This window comes from Danio rerio, chromosome 25 (assembly GCF_052040795.2).
Source record: "Danio rerio strain M-AB ecotype USA chromosome 25, GRCz13ab, whole genome shotgun sequence".
NCBI classification, from domain to species: Eukaryota; Metazoa; Chordata; class Actinopteri; order Cypriniformes; family Danionidae; genus Danio; species Danio rerio.
This window is the reverse complement of record NC_141045.1, coordinates 37,155,001-37,179,346: the sequence shown is the minus strand read 5'-3', so window position 1 is coordinate 37,179,346 and position 24,346 is coordinate 37,155,001. Positions and strand designations below refer to the sequence as shown.

Below are 24,346 nucleotides of genomic sequence, written 5' to 3'. Positions count from 1 at the left end.
ATTCACCCATTCATCCTTTACTATCGATCCTTCTTTTCTAGCATTTTATCCATCCATCTTAATTTTTATCCTTTTTCATCTATTCATCTTTTTCTCCAACCAACCATCCATCTATCATTTTTTCTTTCTTTCCATCCATCTATCTATCCTTCTATCCTTTTTACTATCCATCCTTCTTTCTATCATTTTATCAATCCATCTTAATTTCTATCTTTATTCTTTTTCTCCACACATCCATCCATCCACCGACCCATCCATCCATCCATCCTTCTATTCTTTTTCATCCATCCATTCTTTTTCTATCATTTTATAGATCTATCCTAATTTCTATCTTTTTAATATATTCGTCTTTTTTTCAACCATCCATCCATCATTTTCCATCTATCAACACACTCACATCCATCCATCTATCTATCTATCTATCTATCTATCTATCTATCTATCTATCTATCTATCTATCTATCTATCTATCTATCTATCTATCTATCTATCTATCTATCCATCTTCACCCATCCATCCTTTGTTCTATCATTTTATCCATCCATCTTAATTTCTAATTTTTTTTTCATCTCTTCATCCTTAACTCTAACCATCCATCCATACATCCATTCATCCATCCATCTTTCTATCTAATCCTTCTATCCTTTTTACTATCCATCCTTCTTTCTATCATTTTATCAATCCATCTTAATTTCTATCTTTATTCTTTTTCTCCACACATCCATCCATCCACCGACCCATCCATCCTTCTATTCTTTTTCATCCATCCATTCTTTTTCTATCATTTTATAGATCTATCCTAATTTCTATCTTTTTAATATATTCGTCTTTTTTTCAACCATCCATCCATCATTTTCCATCTATCAACACACTCACATCCATCCATCCATCCATCCATCCATCCATCCATCCATCCATCTATCTATCTATCTATCTATCTATCTATCTATCTATCTATCTATCTATCTATCTATCTATCTATCTATCCATCTTCACCCATCCATCCTTTGTTCTATCATTTTATCCATCCATCTTAATTTCTAATTTTTTTTTCATCTCTTCATCCTTAACTCTAACCATCCATCCATACATCCATTCATCCATCCATCCATCCATCTTTCTATCTAATCCTTCTATCCTTTTTACTATCCATCCTTCTTTCTATCATTTATCAATCCATCTTAATTTCTATCTTTATTCTTTTTCTCCACACATCCATCCATCCACTGACCCATCCATCCATCAATACACCGACCCATCCATCCATCGACCCATCCATCCATCCACCAACCCATCCATCCATCCATCTATTCTTTTTCATCCATCCATCCTTTCTATAATTTTATCCATCCATCTTAATTTCTATCCTTTTTTTATCTATTCGTCTTTTTTCCAACCATCCATCCATCATTTTTCCATCTATCAACACACTCACATCTATCCATCCATCCATCCATCTATCTATCTATCTATCTATCTATCTATCTATCTATCTATCTATCTATCTATCTATCTATCTATCTATCTATCTATCTATCTATCTATCTATCTATCTATCTATCTATCTGTATGTCCGTCCATCCCTCCCTCCCTCCCTCCCTGTCCAACTATCCATCCATCCGTCCGTCCGTCCGTCCGTCCGTCCGTCTTGTAATAAAAAGATAACATAATAGTCCGTCCACTCAACCTAATATTTTTAATATTAATAAAAATCTAAATATGTACAGAATTACCTATTTACCATCCATCCTTCGTTTGTTCTATCATTTTATCCATCCATCTTAGTTCCATCTTCCATCTTAGTTTCATCTCTTCATCCTTAACTCTAACCATCCATCCATCCATCTTTTCATCTTTCTTTTTCCTTTCTCTCTTTCTTTCTTTCCCCATCCTTTTCTCTAACCACCCATCATCCATCCATTTATACTTTTTCCCATCTTTTTATCCTTCCACCCATCCATCATTTTCCATCCATCCATCCATCCTTCTCTCTAAACATCCTCCATAAACTATCCCTTTTCCATTCATTAATTTGTCAATCCATCCATCCATCCATCTATTATTTAAACTTTATTTGGTGCTGAAGTTCATACATGGCCCAAAGCCTTAGGGGATCCCACACTAATGTTATTGGGTCTCGAAGATGAATCTCACACCATTAAAACCCAAAGAATTTACTGAACGGGTAGCAAAAACTGTTCATACTGTCCCACCTGTAAATATTATCTATGCCACTGATTACTCGTTGATTTTCAATACACTCTTTCCTCTTCAATCTCCCTCTTTCAGCAAGTTGTGGTGTAGTCCTGAAAGCATATGTGGATTATTAGTAATTAAAGCTCTTGAAGACAAAGGGCTCCTGCCACCGCAACAGTCGAGCCAGTGTGACGCACTTATTTCGGCATGTTTAAACTCATTATCCACAGCAATTAAAGCTCAAATCCGCAGAGCGCTCATCAGCTTTGTTCGAGTTTTGCGCAGAAACGGCTTTCTGAGAGGAAAAAAGTCGTATTTTCTTGCTCAAATTAACAAGACCATTAGCAGACCTGGCAACAATCCACCCTGTTGAGTCTGTGCGTGTCGTGCGGCCCCGCGTACGCTGTTGCTCAACTAAAGGCGTTTGTTCATAAATAGGATTGAAGCTGCAGAGAGGGAAATCAGATTATAGCTTCACCTAAAGCTTTCCCACAGTTTTTGTACAAATCTGCGATTTCACATTGGAAAGGCAAAGCCAACGAAGGTGAAGAGTGAAGTCTGTGGATCTGCTAGAGTTCAGAAGCAGCACAGCAGCAGACACCAAGATCACGAGAGCTGCAGTCTGCTGACTGACTGATAATGAGCAGATCTGACCCCAGCTCACAGTTCAGCTCACAGCACTCTACAGCTCACTGCCTGAATATCCATCTATCTATCCATCCATCCATCCATCCATCCATCCATCTATCTATCTATCTATCTATCTATCTATCTATCTATCTATCTATCTATCTATCTATCTATCTATCTATCTATCTATCTATCTATCTATCCTTTTTCATCAATCCTTCTTTCTAACTCTATCCATCCATGCATCCATCCTTCTATCCTTTTTTCCCCTATCCAACCATAATTTTCCATTCATCCGTCGTTTTTCATCCATTTTTCTTTCTATTCTTTCATCCATCCATCCTTTTCTATCCTTTTGTCCATCCATCTTAATTTCTTCTCCTTTTTCATCCATTCATTCTTTACTCTAACCATCCATAATTTTTCCACTCATTCAACCTTTTTTCATCCTTCCATCTTTCTATCTTTTCATCCATCCATCCCTCTATCCTTTTTCCATCCATCCTTTTTTTTTCTATATTTTTTATTCATCCACTTATATATCCATTTTTCTTTCTATCCTTTTTTCTTTCATCCATCCATCCAACATCCATCTATCCTTTTCCTCCATCCTTCGTTCTATCCTTTTATGCATCCCTCCATCTTAATTTCTGTCCTTTCATCCATCCATCTTTCCATGCATCTTTCATCCATCCTTTTTCTATCTATCTATCTATCTATCTATCTATCTATCTATCTATCTATCTATCTATCTATCTATCTATCTATCTATCTATCTATCTATCTATCTATCTATCTATCTATCTATACATCCACTCTTCTTTATTCTTTTATCCATCCATACCATCTTAATTTCTGTCATTCATCCATCCACCTATCCTTTTCCAATCCATCCTTTTTTCATCTATCCATCCATTATCCTTCTTTTAAATCCGTTCATATTTTTTTATATCTTCATCCATCATTTTTTATCCATTTTTCTTTCTATTTGTTCATACATCCATCCTTTTCTATCCTTTTATCTATCCATCCTAATTTGGCTCCTTTTTCATCCATCCATTCTTTACTCTAACCATCCATCATTTTTCCACCCATTCACCCTTTTTTATTCTTTTATCATCCATCCATCTACATTTCTGTCCTTTTCATGCATCCACCTATCCTTTTTTCAATCCATCCATCTTTCTATCCCTTCATCCATCCTTTTTTAATGTATCCATCCATCCATTATCCTTCCATTTTTAAATCTATCTTTCTTTATATATTTTTTCATTCGTCCTTCTTTCTAACTTTATTCATCCTTCCATATTTCTTTCTATCCCTTTCCATCCATCCATCCATTTTTATTCACCCACCCATCTATTCTTTTTTCCGTTCATCCATTCATAAATTCATCCACCTTCTTGTCTGTCCATCCATCATCCATTCTTTTGTCCATCCATCCATCTTTAATTTTATTTTATTATTTCTCTTTCCTTCCTTTATCTTTCTTTTCTTTATTCTTTCTGTCCATACATCCATCTATACTTTCTTTCTTTCCATCCATCCACCCGCAAATACTGAAATCTCACAGTATAGAAACAACTCCCTATCCGTCTTTGTACATAATCGTAAGGTTTTACCCTGAAACGCTGTGTGTTTACTGTGATCATACCTTCAAACAGCCGTCAAAACCTTCTTATTGATCTTTTTCACTGTAAGCTTTGCCAGGGTTACACCAAGTCTGGAGACAACAGGTCTGTGGGGTGGCAGGCAACTTTAACATGCTTAACCTTTTTAAGGAAAAGTGTTTCCCCCTCAAACTCTGCCTCTAAAAAGACTCATTGTCTCGCCGGGCCTGAAAATCCAGTTAGCCATCATCACATGAGACCAACATGTCACTGATTAGCCTTGAGATTTTTTAGTCATAAGACACATTTTTCAGACAACCATGTTTGTGTGCGGGTGTTTTTCTCTGTCTGAGAGGGGGAAGGGAACAGTCCCAAAACAGAAATCAACCTCAATTTTCAAGGGTTTGTAAATGTAAATGTCAAAGGAAGCGTTTTAGTAAGAGCCATATAATTCTCAGACTGCACAAACACACATCACTTTACAAAGATGTAAGGTTGCACTTTATTTTGATGGTCCATTTGAGTATTAGTAGACCGTCTGCTTAATATCTGTTAATACTGCTCCGTCAACAGACATTTAACTGACTATAAGAAACTTTGCCCAAACCCTAACAGTCTACTTATAATCTAATGAGAATTAGTTGGCATGTAGATGCAATGTAACTTGAATTCAACAAATGGACCATCAAAATAAAGCGTGACCTGTTTTTTAGGTTACATTTCTGGTACAATGAAAGCTGTTTTTTTACTACACTGCAAGAAAATGATTGCTAAAAATGTTACTTTATTTACTAATCACTGATTTCAAGTCTGTAAACCTTCTCAGAAAAGCTTCTACATGCAACCCCAAATCAGAAAAAGGTTGGGACAGTATGGAAAACGCAAATAAAGGAAGAAAGCAGTTATTTCTAAATGTACTTTAACTGTATTTCATTGCGGACGATACAGCAAACAGTATTGAATCTGTTCCTCATGATTCTTATTGCTCTTCCTAAATTAGCACAGATTTCATTTTTGGAATGTTTCCACTGTGTGAGACCTGAGAAGTCCACAGCCCTTCTGGACACCGTTAACATAGGGCTTCCATTTGGCAAAGTTTTAACTGGCATTTATGGATGGAACTACGTGTTGTGGTTTTTGACGAAGGTTTGCCAAAGTAATTCTGAGGCCATGTGGTGATATCACCTATAGATGAAAGACGATTCTTGATGCAGTGCTGCCAGAGGCATCGTAGATCACGGCTGTTCATCTTAGGCTTGCGCTCTTTTCTGAAATTTCAAGTGTATTAAATACCACTAATATTTAAATAAGCTTTAGTACATTGGAATACTATTTTTATTTATTTGTCAATTTATTTATTTGCTTATCTTTATGTATTTATTTGTCTTTATTTATTTATCTATCTATTTATATTTCTTTCTCTATCTATCTATCTATCTATCTATCTATCTATCTATCTATCTATCTATCTATCTATCTATCTATCTATCTATCTATCTATCTATCTATCTATCTATCAGTCCGTCAGTCCGTCCGTCCGTCCCTCCCTCCCTCCCTCCCTCCCTCCCTCCATCCATCCCTTCCTCCCTCCATATCCATCCATCCATCCATCCATCCATCCATCCGTCTGTCCGTCCGTCCCTCCCTTCCTCCCTCCCTCCATCCCTCCCTTCCTCCCTCCCTCCATATCAATCCATCTATCTATCTATCTATCTATCTATCTATCTATCTATCTATCTATCTATCTATCTATCTATCTATCTATCTATCTATCTATCTGTCTGTCTATCTGTCTGTCTATCTGTCTGTCTGTCTGTCTGTCTGTCCCTCCCTCCCTGTCCATCTATCCATCCATCCGTCCGTCCTTCCATCTTGTAATAAAAAGATAACATAATAGTGCGTCCACTCAACCTAATATTTTTAATATTAATAAAAATCTAAATATGTACAGAATTAATAGCAAAGTACAAACTCACTGATTCTGCATCTAAAGTAAAAAAAGTGGTACAAATAAAAATGACAAGCTATTTATTTATCTGTAAGGTTTTATGTACATTTTAGTGTTTCCGTCCTGCATTTCCTTATATAATATGCCACAAAGTTATAATTAAAATAGCATTACGTGTGTGGAAACCTTATGAAAGTCAGTCCGCTCGACATGGGCGTAAGAGTCGAGCACTTTCCCTGATGCCTTGAGCAGTTGTGAAGGCTCTATTTTCTGTCTTAATCACATGAAAGCAGATGTTTTTTGCGAGCGGGAGGTAAAGTGGTTAATCTTGGCCAGCTGCTGGAGCTCAAACTGGGCATTATGGGGGATTAGAGGCAGCGGAGGAGCAGTGGAGAAATTCACGCTCAAAAACGCCCTCTTGGTTTCTCTTGCGATCATTAAGATTAGGATTTGGATTAGCAGGAGATTTAAATCGTTTCAAAGATGCAAATCTGTTTTATATAATGCATCTTCGTGTTTTGCAACAAGTTTGGTTCCGCTGTTTTGGCCTCAGCTGCGGTCTGAGCAGATACGATGGAGACTGTCGTCATTTTTGTTTATTAATTTACAAATTAATTTAGCCTTTTATCCCATAATGTAAAGACTAGGGGACAGTATAATCAGAGCTATTTATATTATATTATATTATATTATATTATATTATATTATATTATATTATATTATATTATATTATATTATTAATCAGGGGTCGCCACAGCGGAATCAACCCCCAACTTATCCAGGATATGTTTTACGGAGTGGATGCCCTTTCAGCCACAACCCAACATTGGGAAACCCCCACATTCACATACACTACGGTCAATTTAGTTTATTCAATTCTCCTATAGCGCATGTGTTTGGACTGTGAGGGAAACTGGAGCACCCGGAGGAAACACGGGGAGAACATGCAAACTCCACACAGAAATGCCAACTGACCCAGCCGGCACTATTTAAAAATAATTGTTGGCTTCGGCTGTTAGAGTGGAAACTATCATAAAATGTGTTTATTAATTATTAAATGTTGCTCATTTTCCCAACCAGTAATCAGAAAAAAAGATGATATAATAATAATAATAATAATAATAATAATAATAATAATAATAATCTTATATATAATATAATTATATTATAATATATTATAAATTAAAATATTTCATTCATATATATATATATATATATATATATATATATATATATATATATATATATATATATATATATATATATATATATGAAATAATTTTATATTATATTCAAATATTTTATATTATATTATACTATATATTATAGTATTGTCTTTTTGCATAAATTATTATTATTATTAAAATAGTTTAAATTTTTTTAATTTGAATTTATATCCTTTTTGTTTTATTAGTGCATGTGCCTTGCAGCTTTAAAAAAAAAAACATTAACCTGTATTGTATAATATAAATATTTAATCATTTATTTATGATTATTATAACAATAATAAAATCATTATTTATATATATATTTCTAATATATCACAAATCTGAAAGCCTCATTTAAAATATAAAAGATAGAGAACTATTTAACAATATGTAACAATATTAATAGCAAACGTCTATATTTATACAGAATTAATAAGGTACACACATACTTATTCTACAAAATTCTACAAAATTGCAACAAAAAAAAAGGAAAAAGAAAAAAGATAAAAGAGAGAACTAGCGGATTGGATCTGTGTCCTTTACTTTTCCTCATCACTAATTGGACAAAAATTAAATCCTTAAACTGAGATATAAACCTGTTAATCAAAGTTATTGACTGATATATCCCATATACTACCCTGAACAAACTCTTAACACTATGTTTTTGTCATGTTTTAGTACTTTGGTTTTGTGTGGGTTTTTTAAATTTCTTCTTATTAAAATAAAGTTAATTTAAAACGTACCCAAGCTTAACAAAAATCCAAATCTTTTACTTCAAAAACAAATAATAATAATAATTTTTGCTGCCTATTTTTTTTAGTTGAATTGAACAAACTTTTCTAGTCATCCCAACTTGCATCAGTCGAACTAATGGAAATATTAATTTAAACTTGCATAACTCACTAAAATGCACTAAAAATAGCAAAATAAAAACAGCTGTTGTCATGACTCAGCCACATTTTGTGCAGCGTAGAGCTGAAATAAACAAAACAAATCAAGATATAATTATATATGTATAGTTTCAACTTTTAGTGAATGACAATAACTCTGGTATCGCATCACGTCATACACTTTAGAAGTCAAAGAAAGACGTGAAAATATACTACAGTATTTTACAGTAAATAATACATATACCATAGTTGTGTAAAACACAACAAATATACACTGTAAAACCAAACAGTCAACTTTATCAAATGAAATGAGTGCAGTTGACTCAAAAATGTACTGAAATTTTATTCAACTCAATTGAAAAGAGTTTTCAACTCTGCGTTGAAGGTAATGAGCTAAATACCTCATACTTAAACTTAAATAGAGTAAGTTTACAGTACTCGTACAGATTAGTTTAACTCAAATGGTTTGAAGCAATCGGTTTCCTCAAGCGGTTTGAGTTGCCTTAACTTATTGGGTTTTAAAGTACTCAGTAGGTTTAAGTTCTCTTCATTTATTGTGCACAAATTGCTTCATTACTCCAATGGAGCAAGTTGACAGTACTCATTAGGATTAGTTTTTGAACTTAAATGATTAGTAGCAATCAGTTTCCTAAAATGGCTCGAGTTACCTTGACGTTTTGTGTTTTACAGTGTGATAGTACTCCTTTCACTGTAAAAACATTCAGGAATTCACACAACTCCTTCTCATCATCCTAACACAAATAGATTAGGTTAACGCTTGTATAAACTGAAGTGGATTGAACATAAAACGATTAAGTTGCCCAGAATTGCGCAGTTTCAACTCATTTTAAGTAAGTACTTTGAACAAGCAGCAGTTTGAGTGTTTAATGAATGCTACAGCATACCTGCCAACACTCCCGTTTTTCCCGGGAGTCTCCCGTATTTCAGACCCATCACCCGTTTTGTTATTTCTACCAGAAAACTCCAGTAATTTTACCACAGAGTATGATGACCAAGCATGTTCAAACATTACAGAAATGATGCATTATTATGAGAGGTTTTTTAAACAGATAAAAGGATTTCAACTTTTGTAAGTTGTTCAAGTTTTCTTTTCAAATGGTATCTAATTCAGTCCAAATGTAACAGAGGCAATTTCTCCAAGCCACAGTTTACATGTAGGGGATTCCTTTTATTTCAAAAACAGTAGCGGTAGCTTCTTGGCAGTCGTTAAGCAGTATGAGAGCAATTTATGTTGTGTATTTGACAACAAATCCATTTGTTCAGAGAATCCCAGAATTACAAGCATTGGATCTGGTTGTAATTGCAACGTTAACACCTCGGAAAGCACTTCAATAATTCTGTATCTTCGAACACAAAATAAAACTGTGAGATAGATCCGCATCTGATGAATCACATTTGTCACAAAGAGGTGAAATATTTTGGAAGATTCTATGTAGTTTTTGGTCCCACTTTATATTAAGTGGCCTTAACTAATAAGTACTTACACAGGAATTAATAGTTTGTTACAATGTACTTATTGTGTAAATACATGTATTTACTGTGTACTTATGCTTGATTAAATACCAGTATGTAATTATATCTTTAATTAACTTTTGTAATTACATTTGTAAATACAATGTTGACCATCCCTTACACCTTAACCCACCCTTAAACCTACCCATGCCACCAAACCTGTTCATAACCCAACCTCTATCCCAACTCAAAAGCGCCACAAGTGTTCTCAAATACATCATAAACACAGTAAGTACATTGCATTTATTTTTTAAAGGAAGTACATAGTAGTTAAGGACAGTTAATATAAAGTGGGACCTAGTTTTTTCTTTGAATAATAAACCCTATGAATTATTTTAAACTGAATAAGACAATGTCTAGAATTAAGAGTGTTTATTGGAGTAATAATTTTATTTGAAACTACAGACAATAAGAAAGCAGTTATTTAAAACTGTAATAAATATTAAACAATTATATTTTTTTATATTTAATAAATATCACCTTGATGAACTGAATAATTTTCCTTTAAAAAAAAATGAAAAAGATTTATAAAACTGACCCCAAACTTTTGTAAATATATATATATATATATATATATATATATATATATACACACACACATATACATATATATATATACATATACACATATATGTATATATATATATATACATATACACATATATGTATATATATATATATATATATATATATATATATATATATATATATATATATATATATATATATATATATATATATACATATATACATACATACATATATATATACACATATATACATATATATATATATATATATATATATATATATATATATATATATATATATACACATATATACATATATACACATATATATATACATATATACATACACATACACACACACACTGTCAAATTTAGTTACATCACATGTGAATTTTTTTAAATTGTCAGTTGTATTATAAAAAGCTATGCTGAGTAAAATGGGTTGGTATTACAATTATGTTTGGTTTCTGAAACATTATTTAAAATACTGTATGTGGCTAAGAAATAGCTATAAACTGCTTTTGTTTGGTGGGGCCAGTGAAAATTTTGGCAGGGCAAGTAAAAATCCTCAGCAAAAAAACCCTTAGCGTTGAACCCTGACCACATTGAAATGGTCTTGTTGCGTTACCATACAGCACCTACTGTACAGAATCACCACAGCAGATCCATTCCAGTGCTTCACTACAGAACAGCTCGAAAACACTGCAGTATTTACTGAAAGCTACAGTCATATTTGATCTCTTACCTTCTGCGATCCTGATGTGGAGCGCTTGATGGAGGCCCTTTTGATGGAGCCACTGGCCCTCCTGACGCTGCGGTCCATCCTGGGACCCTCAGAGACCCCCGTCGGCTGCTTCTCCCGCCCCGAACTGAAGGCAGAGAGATGCAGATGGGGATAAAAGCATCTCTCGATGACACGCTTGACACATAGACCCCGTTTCCTCCGCTTGACAGCCTGTAATCAGGATTAATGCAGTCGGCTCTTGGAAGCTTGCGACTTTAATGGGGGGGAGAGATTTAATAAATGGTTATTGAAGGTAAATCTACTCTGGGACACTGTGGCCCAAAAATAAAGGCTTTGAAAACATGCAAACTTTTGCGAGGGACGTGTTTGTAGGCCTCGAGAACGTCTGTGAGAGCGAACTTTATTTCCCTCCTTCAAGACAAAAGAAAAAATACTACAGTAACCCAAATTGCAGTCATTTACTGTAGTGTTTTGAGCCATGCTGTACTTAAAGGAATATGCTGTGGTGATTCTAAACTTTAGCAATATAAATAGATCACTCAATATTGTGGTCTGTTACTAAAGGTCTTCAACTAAAGGGAATATCATCCTACAATACACCACATTTTAAATGTAGTGACACTAACAAATACTACAACATTCAGGGGCAGATTTAGAGATTTTGAGGCCCTAAAGGCAATTTCAGCCATGAAATTAATACATTCTTTGTGTTTGTTTATCAATTTCAGGGTTCATACATATTTTTACCACCAAGTTCAATGACTTTTCCAGGATTTAAGTAAATTTTCTTGACCTAATGGTTCATGTCACGTCTACGTATACGTGGTGAATAACAAGACAGGTATCATCAAGTCAAATTTAAGACTTTCTAAGACCACAATGAATGAAATTGTAGACTTATACAAGGCTAAACACTAATGATTATTTCTAATGGCCCGTTTGGGACAATTTTTTATTTTATTTTTTGCCTCCCACCAAATGTATTTATTTTGTAGCAACATACTTTAATATGTATACACGTTTTTTAACATAATATTTTGTTTTGATAAAACAATGACACGTTTAACATGGCAAGGCTCAACAATGAGGACTGCCCGGTGGCCCAGGGCCAGCTTGAGAGACACTTGGGAAGTGCGAGTAAACTCTCCTTACATTGGTCAGAGTGTCAGGGTTTATTTTGCAGAGTCCCGCTCAGCTGTCAGGAGAGGTGGTGATTTGGTGGTGATTGACAGGGTGTGCGCGTGACGTGTCTGAGGAGAGAGGCGGTGGGGAGGGGTGGGAAGGGTGTAGCCTATTTGAGGACCGGGAGGGAGACGCAAGATTACCGGGAGATCATCACTCGTTTGCGGGCATCCGGAGACTCGCGAAACTTCCCGACATACTCATAATTCTCTCTTCATAAAGCCGTAAGCCTATTACATATTCATAAAACACTGTGATATAACCGCGCTCGGATCGGATTGCTTTCTCACAGCAATTGAGCGGCTCCAGGGTTCGTTTTAATCGAGCCGAGACCACCTCATTCAAGCGATCTCGGTGCGATTACTTTGGCGCGGAACAGAGCGCGATTGCCCTGTTCACATATGCCAAACGAACCGCGCTAACTGGGCAAATGAGACACGTTCCGAAGCAAAAGTGTAGGCGTGAAAGCACCCTAACACGACAAAATAAAAATGAAGATGTTTTGCACAGTTTGCTGCCAGTTTGACAAGTCAGCCACTTTCTTTTTTTTTTTTTTTTTTACATTTTCTGTTCTGCTCTTTTTGTTTGCATAAAACTTTTATGTACGGTTTATTTTAAGTATTGAAATTCTAGAATCACAGACTTTATTTTTGACATATTATTTAAAATGTGGCAAAAAAACTAGCTATTAACTTCTCTTTTTTTTTGTGGGGCCAGTGTAAATTTTGGCAGGGCAAGTAAAAATCTGAACCACTGGCCCGATCGGACCAGTAGAAAAAATCCATAGCGTTGAACGCTGCATGGTTTAAAGTATATTTATTGTGGAGACAATTACTTAAATAATCAGAAATATTGTTGGAAAATAGGAATTTATTTTTATTACTTTTGTGTTTTTATTTATTAGAAAAATGTTTAGACTAACAACAGATTAATCAATCTTTTCTATTGTATTATAACACATCTTGACCAGACACTTTCTCTTTTTTACCTTGCTGCATACTTTATTAATGAACATGCTGACAAGTGGAAAAAGCAGAATAGGAATAAGTGTAAGGGCCTTTGTTTAATACAAAATCTAGACATGTCACAAGTTGTCATGATGCTTGTAGAAGTTGTGAAATATATTAAAGATGCACGTAATTATGCAGAGAAGGGTTGCAGAAAGAGCAAGTGTGCCTGGGGTTACAAGAGTTAAAGGACTGCAGAATGTCTGATCAGTGACGTTAAAGCAAAACTCCACCTGTTATTATCAGTTGTGTATATATGCTGGAGTCAGGAAATGTATGTTAGTTGCGAACCTCTTGAATGTAATTCTTGTATTGCATTGTGGTAACGTAACCCAGAGCTCTGTCATTGAATTATTCATTTGTATCTAATTAATTACTAATATTTTTGGCGTTGAAGAAAACCCTCTCCAGACCTTTTCTTATTGAACATGCATGGAATTGGCTAGATATTCCGACAATATATATATATTTGTTGGCTTTCGGTCCAAGCTGATCGACTATAATTTCTATTCAACCTAATGTGTTTCTGTAATAAACTCTTAAGTTTCATGCCTATTTATAAATATTACGTCTACTCTCCCTTACTCTGTAGAGTTTTTGTTTGAATGGAAAATAACCTATAGGCATATATTGCTCTGTTATTTTCATGAGGAAGTGTGTTATTGTTTTTAGATTTGTGAATTCATTTGGAGGAATTACTGTGAACTATTTCCAAGTTATTGTATATTGCATCTTTTTGCAATAAAAAAAACGTACAAAGGTAAATATTAAAAAAAAATGTTTTATTAAGATGGATTGTTGGTGATTGGAGGAATGTCAGCCTGATTGTGAAGCTTTACTTGGGCAAAGGAAAATTAAGATCTGTTAAAAATGATTTAAGACACAACACAATATTTCAGTGAATTTAAGACTTTTTAAGGCCTAAAATTTAGTTTTTAAGACCCTGCGGACACCCTGTTATTTAGTTTTAATTAATCTTTATATATCCACAAAATTTATTTAGATAATGCTCACGCAGCACTATTAATGTGAGAGCATGAGTTTGGCCATGGACAGAAAAAAAGTAAAGGCAGCTAACCCATATTTGAGTATACAGATATTTGTTAAACTAATTTCCATAACTTTTCCAGGCCTGGAAAATGCCAAGTCCAAATTCCATGACTTCTCCAGGTTTTTCATGACCGTATGAACCCTATACAACGGGAAAAATAAGTATCGAACACGTCATGCTTTTTCCTGGGAATAAAATTTCTAAAGGAGCTGTTGACGTAGATTTTGGTAAAAACTCAAACAATACAAACATAAAAATAAATACAATCTGATAAATGAGTTGTGTGTGATAACACTGGAATGACACAATCATAATGCACTGAACTACTGACTGTATGTAATACTTTGTTTGGTGCTGCAGCTTAAAGACGCCTCTCATATGGAGATTGAAGTCACATGCATTGCTCATGTGTGAGTTTTTCACAGACTTCAATAATCTTGGTGGTTCTGTGGGTCTGGTCTATGAAATCTGATTTTTATTTTATATTCTCTATTGGATTCAGATCAGGTGATTGGCTGGGCCATTCCACAGCTTGATTTTTTTTCTCTGAAAGCATTCGAGTCTCCTCGGCAGTGTTTTGGATCATTGTCTTGCTGAAATGTCTACCCTGGTTTCATCTTCGTCCTCCTGTAGATGTTGGACTGAAGCGGCTGATATTCATTTACACTGAGGAAGGGCAGAGGATTGATAAAGAAATACTGAGAGATTTCAGCTGCTGTCTGGGCTTTCCATGTCTTTCTACAACTCCCTTTCTTCATGTGTTCAATACTTTCTTTGTGTCATTTCATTTTATTACACTTAACCTAATTTGTAAACTAATTAGATTTATTTTCTTTGCATATAGGGATTTCTTTTTTTTGTTTTCAACATTCTGTGAAAATTTCAAGACAACGGCACCTTTGGAAATATGTTTCCTTAGAAAAATGGTGACATGTTCAATACTATTTTCCCCCGCTGTATATACTTACTTAACTACTTATTTATTTCACTCAACCTTGTTTTCTACATGTTTATCTCAATGGATTATGTGTTAACATTTACTAGTATTTGTAAGGGAAACCAGAATATTCCCTTTCTTCAGCAGTTTTTACATGACCTTTGTGATCTTACTGCTAATATGTTAGCAGTTAGCATCCGTTTATTTCATGTTAAAGGTGAGCGAAAACATCCTAAATGTACAATAAACGTTAGCCAGGTTACAGACACCATATTGAATTTAAAGCCAGTAAAAAAAAGGCTGTTGATTTGGTCTTCACAAGGCCAGACCCTGAGTCAAGTCTTTTTTGTTTAAGATTTTCTATAATGTGGTTGAAAGTACAGTATGTAGAAACTACCGTCTCGGAAGTTCTAATGGTTTTGCAATGGTTATGGTTTTAATGTGAAGTATCCGTCATTGGGTCTTAATTGTAGCCTCATTTGTTTTGACTTATATTGGTGGTAATTGAAAACTAATAAATTCTACCCAGGTGAAAAATCCAGCTTAAACCAGCCTCGCCTGGTTGGCTGGTTTTAGCTGGTCGACCAGCCCGCTTTTAGCGATTTTTTTGGCCACTTCCAGGCTGGTTTCCAGCCATTTCCAGCCTGGTCTTAGCTGGTCAGGTTGGGAGATGACCAGCTAAAACCAGCTTGACCAGCCTAGCCAAGCTGGGAGTCCAGCCAAAACCAGCTATATCCAACTTAAACCAGGCTGGTCAAGCTGGTTTTAGCTGGTCATTTTCCAGCCTAACCAACTAAGACCAGGCTGGAAATGGCTGGAAACCAGCCTGGAAATGGCCCAAACCCCTCTAAAACAGGCTGGTCGACCAGCTATAACTAGCCAGGCTGGTTTAAGCTGGATTTTTCAGCAGGGTAATCAAAAGATGTCCAAAAACATACCAGAAACCATTAAAATATACTGGTTTTAATAGTTAAGTTTAAGTTTTTTTTTTAGAATATTAACTGAGTTTTTAAAATAGTTTTTTAGCATATATTTACATGACCCTCGATATCTTACTGCTATTATATTTTAGCATCGGTTTATCGTTTGTTAAAGGTGAGCTAAAAAAACGTCTTAAAAGTACAATAAAGGTCAGTCAGGTCGGTTATAGACGCCTTTTGAATTTAAAGAGTGAAAATAAGGCTGATGAAAAGATTTACAGCTTTTACAAAGGCAGAAATATCCTGAATCAAGTCTTTTTTACATAAAGTTTTGTATATTGTAGTTCAAAGTATTTAGAAACAGTCATTGAAAGTCTAATGGTTTTGTACTGGTCATAACGAACGATATTGGTTTTAACGTGAACTGTATCCATCATTTAAGTCTTTATTTGTCATTTTAAAACCAATAAACCCTAATGGAGGATGTCCTAAAACATATCAGAGACCGCTCCATTAAACTGTTCTGGTTTTAACTGTTAACATTTGATTTAACGGTTAAACTTAATGATTCAAACAAATGAACACGACGCGAGTTTAGCACTCTACAAAATGAGGACATGAATTACATGAATATCTCGACATGTAAGCTCACACAAATAAAACTATCAATCAAATCATGCCTGAAACAGATGCGCAAACCTTTCAATTCAATTATCTTTCTCCTATTATTACTGTATTTCTCCATGTGGACTTTTGGAAAAGGAGAACACTGGCCTCTTGTGGTCATTCCTGTAATCGCACGTGTGTTCAGAATATTTTATTTTATATTTATGTTATATTATTTATTTATTTTTTATTTTATTTATTTATTTATTTAATTATTTAATTTTATTAATGACTGTAACACAAATAATACCTCGTACAGAGTTCAAAAAAGCAAAGCATTAAGTATACATATAACAATAACAATGAATAGTTTAAGATCATTGGACAAAAAAAAGAAGAAATAAAGTTTGTGTTCAGAGTTGTACACTTTATGTCAGTGTTCATGTGATGATGTTCTAGGGGCACAAAAATGTATATATATATATATATATATATATATATATATATATATATATATATATATATATATATATATATATATATATATATATATATATATATATATATAATTTTAAAGACAACCTTTTGAATTTTCATAAAACACTACTGAAAGGGTTTAAAATAACTGTATATGTCGTCTGTGTTATAATAAACACCTAAAAAGAGGCGCTTTTTGTATTTTATTTTTTATAAACTCAAATTTGAAAGTGCACCTTTTAGGTTCTGTGTGGTCTAGTTTGCTGTAATTAATGTTGGTGGTTCCTGCACATGTCTGTAATCATAGGAAAAAAGAAAAATGTCTCTACCATAATCTATGCAAAAGTTATTGTATTCCAACAGATGAGAGGTGCTGTACAAGCCACAGGGAGCGATCTTTGTTTTCATATTTCACTATTCTTTTGTTCGATCAAACATAATTCACTGTTTGCACCACATCAGACATATAAAGCATTACTTATGCACATCACCTCAAAAACGGAGGAGAAATGGCCCTGAAGCGCACAGCATAAGGTAAGAGATGACAGCTGTCTGTGCTATCTGGGGCTGCTTATTGATCATAAATGTATTGTTTTCACTTCTGCGCTATGGAAACACCACGATACGTCCGGCAACTGATGATATGTGAATATAATTCAGTAAAAAGAATGCTAGAACCATATGAGCACCGGCAAGAGCTTTCATTTGAGCTATAACTTGTACATGTGTCATATGAAAAAAATATGAAAATGAACCAATGTTCAATACCCAGCTCGGGTATCCAAAATACTGTGTATTTAAGAGTAAATAACTTTTGTACAGTAAAATAAAAACAAGTGATGCATATGTGCATAAAATATAGACTACACTTTCAAATGAAACCACTTACGGGGGTCTGGTGCAATGCTAGCCCTTTAAATCTTAAAGCGAAATTCGATGACGTCACGCACAGTTTGACAGGTTAATAAATCCATATAAAACAGTCCCTTAAAAGTGGCGTCAAGTCTTCAGTTTTGGGCTCAGGTGCGGCCTTACACTTACACTACAAGCGTACCAAACCAAACCGCGCTCTGGCACCTCTTCCCACCGGGCCAGGGCCGGCCAACTAAACCACACATGGGCTCAATCCGGAGCACTCACACTTGTCAAACGAATCCAGAAATACACCCGAGCACAGTTCGAATAGCTGTCACATCCATCAGTGACCACCTGATGGTGCTGTAATGCATCAGGACTAAGACAGCACTATAGCGTCTCAGAAAAACTACATTCTCATACATACCGTGCGCACACACCGGAACACCTACACTGACCTGTCATCTCATCTGTTCTGTGTTACCGTTGATTATCTGGACTATATATTCTACCATTCCACCTATGTTTGTCGTCGCGTCGTTTGCCTTCATTGTCTTCGTGCTCTCTGTAAGTTTGTTATTGTTCCTGATCTTGCCTCGTAGTTTGCCTAAGTCTAGTTCGTGTTTATCTGTCTTGTTTCTTGTTTTGTTGTTGATTTGTTACTTTGTATTTTTTGCGATTTTGTATTTTTGTCACTGTTTTCTGCACTTAATATCTATTAAATCTGCACTTGAATCCAATATCTTTTTGTTCCCGTTTTGCTATTGTTTTGATCACGCTAAACGTGACAATAGCATAGTGTGAGTGCACCCTAACACACCGGATAACCCAGTACAGGGAAAATAATCTCTTTATAAATGTAATTTCATTCCAAAAAAACCCCCAAACATTTTAGTTATTCTTAGTCAAAATATGTCATTCAACTCCTTCAGACATTTTCCTGGAAAGCACAAAGCCGACATGAACTTAATCATCATATAAAGTATTAAAAAAACACAGTTATTATGTCATAACGCCATTAACCCAGAGCCAATCGCTTCATTAGAAACAAACGGTGGTTACATAAGAGCAGAAATCCACCGAGTTTATACTATTTACCAGCTAAAATGACAATATCATAATTCTTTATTTTGCATCTTTAATAAACTATGACAGATCATGTTCATTGAACAGTAAGACTGATTAATAAACACAAATGAAACGGTGCCCTAAAAGTGACGCGCATCTTTAGTTTCAGGCTCAGGCGCTCTTTGCACTCACACTACAAGCGTACCGCACCATAGCACAACCATGTGCTTTGGCCCACGTCTTCCAACTGAGCGTGGGCCGGATGGACTGAACCACACCTGGGCTCAATTCGGAGCACTCGCACTTGTCAAACAAACCGGGAAATGTGCCCGGGCACAGTTCGAATAGCATAGTGTGAGTGCACCCTAACACTGCAACCCAGTACAGGGAAAACAATCTCTTCATAAATGTCATTTCATTCCAAAAAACCCCAAACATTTTAGTTATTCTTAGTCAAAATATGTCATTCAACTCCTCCACACATTTTCCTGGAAAGCACAAAGCCGACATGAACTTAATCATCATATAAAGTATTAAAAAAACACAGTTATTATGTCATAACGCCATTAACCCAGAGCCAATCGCTTCATTAGAAACGAACGGTGGTTACATAAGAGCAGAAATACACCGAGTTTATACTATTTACCAGCTAAAATGACAATATCATAATTCATCTAAAATCAATCAATCCAAATAACAAAGTCTTGATGCACGAGCGGATTTAAGACAAAGCAGGACAAACACTGATTTGTTTACGAGCTGAAATGGACTAATTCCTCCAGCGCTTTTGATTAAAAGCCGGCGATGAGCACATTTGCTTAATGAATCCCTGACAGACAATAAACTCTGAAGAAGAGTCTAAATACGGTCTCTTACCGGCGCGGGTCTTCTTTATGGTGGAAAGCATGAGCACGGTCTCTCAAACAGATGCGTTTACGCTTCAGGCGCTCTGTAAGAACAGATAATGCCGAATTTCTCCTCGTAAGCAGACACAAATGAGCTTTATGAGCGCAGATGGCTCAGCGCAGACTAATTCCCTACAACTCCAGAGCTTGTTGTGGTCTTCGCATAAAACCCTGAGAACTCCCATGTACACTACCTGACTAAAGTCTTGTTGCAGTTTTAGGAACAGCATATCATAACTTGACTTGTAGTTGATCATTTGGTATCAGAAGTGCAGGCCTTTAGATTCTGCCTATTTGACCACAATAAAATATGATCATGTCTTGATTGTGATTTCATTAGGACAGGAAGGTCTGACTTTGCTTAGAGAAAAGTCTTGTGACTGAACAGAAATAATGTCCAATATAGAATATAAAGTCCTGCTGCAGTGGAGACAGAATGAATACTGTGTCTGACTCCACCATGAGCTTGGAGGACTGCATCCATACATCTCTGACTCAAATCACTGATTAATAAAGTCATCTGGAACGGCAAAGAAAGCGTTCCTGCAAGACTTTCAGAGTTTATCAAGAGTCTTTGGATTCATCTTCAATGCCTCGTCCATCTTACCCCAAACATGCTCAATAATGTTCATGTCTGGTGACTGGGCTGGCCAATCCTGGAGCATCTTGACCTTATCTGCTTTCAGGAGCTTTGATGTAGAGGCTGAGGTATGAGAAGGAGCGCTATCTTTGCCCTCTCCTGTGGTTTGTAATGTAATAGGCAGTCACAACGTTTACCATCCAACCTGACAAAACTACACAGTAAAAAATTGAGAAAACATAAAAAAATAAGGCAACCTGATGCAGTGAGAACTTTGAGTTGTCTCAACAACTGTTTTTTTAATTTTTTTCTCAGTAACAATTTTGTGTTCAGCTGACATAATTTTGTTTATTTATGCAATGTTGATTATTGTATTTGGTCCCACTTTATTTTAAGTGGCCTTAACTAATATGTACTTACATAGGAATTTATAGTTTGTTACAATGTATTAATTGTTTAAATACATGTATTTACTGTGTACTTATGCTTGATTAAATACCTGTATGTAATTACATCTGTAATTAGCTTTTGTAATTACATTTGTAAATACACTGTTGACCATCCCTTACACCTTAACCCACCCTTAAACCTACCCACACCACCAAACCTGTTCATAACCCAACCTCTATCCCAACTCAAAAGCACCAAAAGTGTTCTCAAATACATTTTAAACACAGTAAGTACATTGTATTTTTTTTTTATGTAAGTACACAGTAGTTAAGGACACTTAATATAAAGTGGGACCTTGTATTTTACTAATAGAGATATTCTTGTCACATCAACTGAAGCAACACACTATGAATCATTTACTAAGCATTAGCATCTAGTGAATTCATTATTTGTTAAGCATTAACTCTACATTAATAAGCGTTAGTAAGCAGTTTATAACTGCAGCTACAAATGCTGTATTCTTGACTTGTAAGCATCTATATAACGTGCTTATTTGTATTTTCATATTTAGTTAATGATTTATATTTCATTAGTAAATTAAGTTATTAATTATTAAAATTAATTATTTACAAAACAGTTGTATTTGAGTAGTTGGTTTTTTTTTAGGATACTTCAGAATGAGTAAGTAAACTATTGAAATCAACATTTATAAGTCTTATTATTCAGGCGTATAGTAATAGTTAACTAATATGTTAGTAAATGCTTTATTAACTCAACTTCATGCAGTTTTGTGACCTAATCTAAAGTGAGGACTATTCATGCTTTATAAATCCCTTGTAAATGACTATTACAGGCTCAGATTCAAATGAACAATAATCTTTGCAATCTTTTCAAAAAAAGTAAAATTACTGTAAAGTTTAAACATTGCTGAATAACAGGAGTGTCAAAATACGACATAAAACTGGATAAAACGACAACAATATAATAAATGTAAGATGCATTGATTAAACTCTACACTGATATTATTTTAGATCAGGTTGCAAAGATTTATTTTTTATTTAAAGTGCAGTTTCTTTTGTGTATCTTTATATGAATAGGTAGGAATAATGTAATTTTTCCTGCTTAGAATTTAACCGAGCCTTTATTTGTCATTTATAAGGGATTTATAAAGCACGAATAGTCCTCACTTTAGATTAGGTCACAAAACTAGATGAAGTTGAGCTGATAAAGCATTTATTAATATACATAGTAACCATTAATATATGCCTGTATTAATATATGATATGTAGAGTTAATGCTTAACAGATAATGAATTCACTATTTGCTAATGCTTAATAAATGATTTATAGTGTGTAGTTATTATAAAGTGTTACCTTTTTTTGCTGTTTAGTGGATGACTTTTTTCAAATTTGCCAAATAAGTAATTAGTTCTAGTTGGCATATCATCATGTTTTTAATCATTTTACTTAAAACTAACACAAATTTACTACTTTATACATTCATTTTTCTTTGACTTAGTCCCTTTATTCATTAGTAGGGATGTAACAATATTGTAAATATCGTCATACCCCACTAGTAATTTTTTTCAATATTACTGTAGGCGCATGACTCAAAACTATATTTCTGAGAAAAGCTTGCTCAGGCGAATGAAGCGAACGGGAGGTAGCGGGATCTACAATTCCCATCAGCCTAGGCGTGGCCATCATCCTTTGCGGTCTGTTGTCGCTACAGATCCAGTAATGCGGAAATGGAGTGTGTGAACCTAAAGCGGGTTTTAAATCGGATGTGTGGAAGTGTTTCGGTTTCTTTATAAAAAGATACGAAAAAAGAGAAAAGGTGACAGACAAAGAAAAACAGTATGCAGGCACTGCCAGACTGTGCTGAAATATAAGTCGGGGAATACGACTAAAAACAGTCATGGGGACTGCAGAACACAGCACACTTGTTAGATTGATGCAGACGTTGACTTGTACTGTAAAGAGACCTCTATCTCACTCATGGCTTGTCCGCTCAAGTGGTGGAAAGACAATGCACAGCGTTACCCACTGCGGTCAACCTTGGCTAAATCATATCTCTCTGTCCCAGAAACCTCAGTCCCAAAAGAGAGGGACATTGCATTGTAAATGCCCAGAGATCCCAGCTTTTGCCAGATTATATTTATATGATAATTTTTCTTTAAAAAAAACCCATCTCTATCCAAGTGAGTGTGTGATTAAATGTTGAATGTGATGAGTTTTCAACAATACTAAATTGAAACTTTATTTTTTCTACTTGGTTTTATAGTTTTTTGTTATTCAAATTGAAAAATTGAAGTTCCTGTTTCGAAACTTACAGATAGATGGCTACTTGTATGTCATTTGATATGTTCAGTGCTAAGGTAAATAAACACTTTTGGCACTTTTTTCGAGTCTTTTCATTAGTTTTGTTTTTCCTGTAAATTACTCAAATACCGTACCGTGCCATTCATACCGAGGTATTACCGTACCGTGAAATTCTGAAACCGTTACATCCCTATTCATTAGGGGTCACAACAGTTGAATGAACCGCCAACTTATTCAGCATATGTTTTACACAGCGGATGCCCTCCCAGCTGCAACCCAGTACTTGCAAACACCCATTCACACTCAGACACCTTTACCTCATGTCTTTGAACCGTGGCAGAAACCAGAGCACCCGGAGGAAACTCACGTGAACTCAGGGATGCCAACTGACCCAGCCAGGAGTCGAACCAGCAACCTTCTTGCTGTGAGGTGACTGTGCTACCAGCTGCGTCACTGTCACCCCTCTTTCTGATAAAAAAAAACAAAAACAAAAAAACAAGCTTAGTTTCCGATTGTCACGTCACGCATGCGCGAGTTATTTAAATATCAGCATTCCTGTTCAACACAAAAATGTTTGTCCAGAAAACTCAGTTAAACACGTAGACACAACGTTTTAGCGAATATTGTTGATATTAAGATATATTTTTTATGTAATCAATTCTTATTCACAATTCTTAGGATATATGACAGAAAGAGTAGTGTGCTGAACAAATGGTGATCTTGTTTTTTACAGTGCAGAGAGGATCTGCAAGGAGGA

At 35.0% G+C, this 24,346-nt stretch overlaps 1 protein-coding gene across 9 annotated transcripts in view; it reads right to left on the bottom strand.

Moving 5' to 3' along the window:
- trpm1b (transient receptor potential cation channel, subfamily M, member 1b) overlaps nucleotides 1-24,346 on the bottom strand; it is a gene marked incomplete at its 5' end in the record, with an annotated part of 155,870 nt that overhangs the window by 43,819 nt on the left and 87,705 nt on the right. For 3 of the 9 annotated variants that reach the window (NM_001442422.1, NM_001442431.1, NM_001442423.1), the window contains 1 exon segment: nucleotides 11,291-11,414. In NM_001442422.1, coding sequence (NP_001429351.1) covers nucleotides 11,291-11,368 — 78 coding nt within the window. 9 annotated transcript variants of the gene reach the window in all.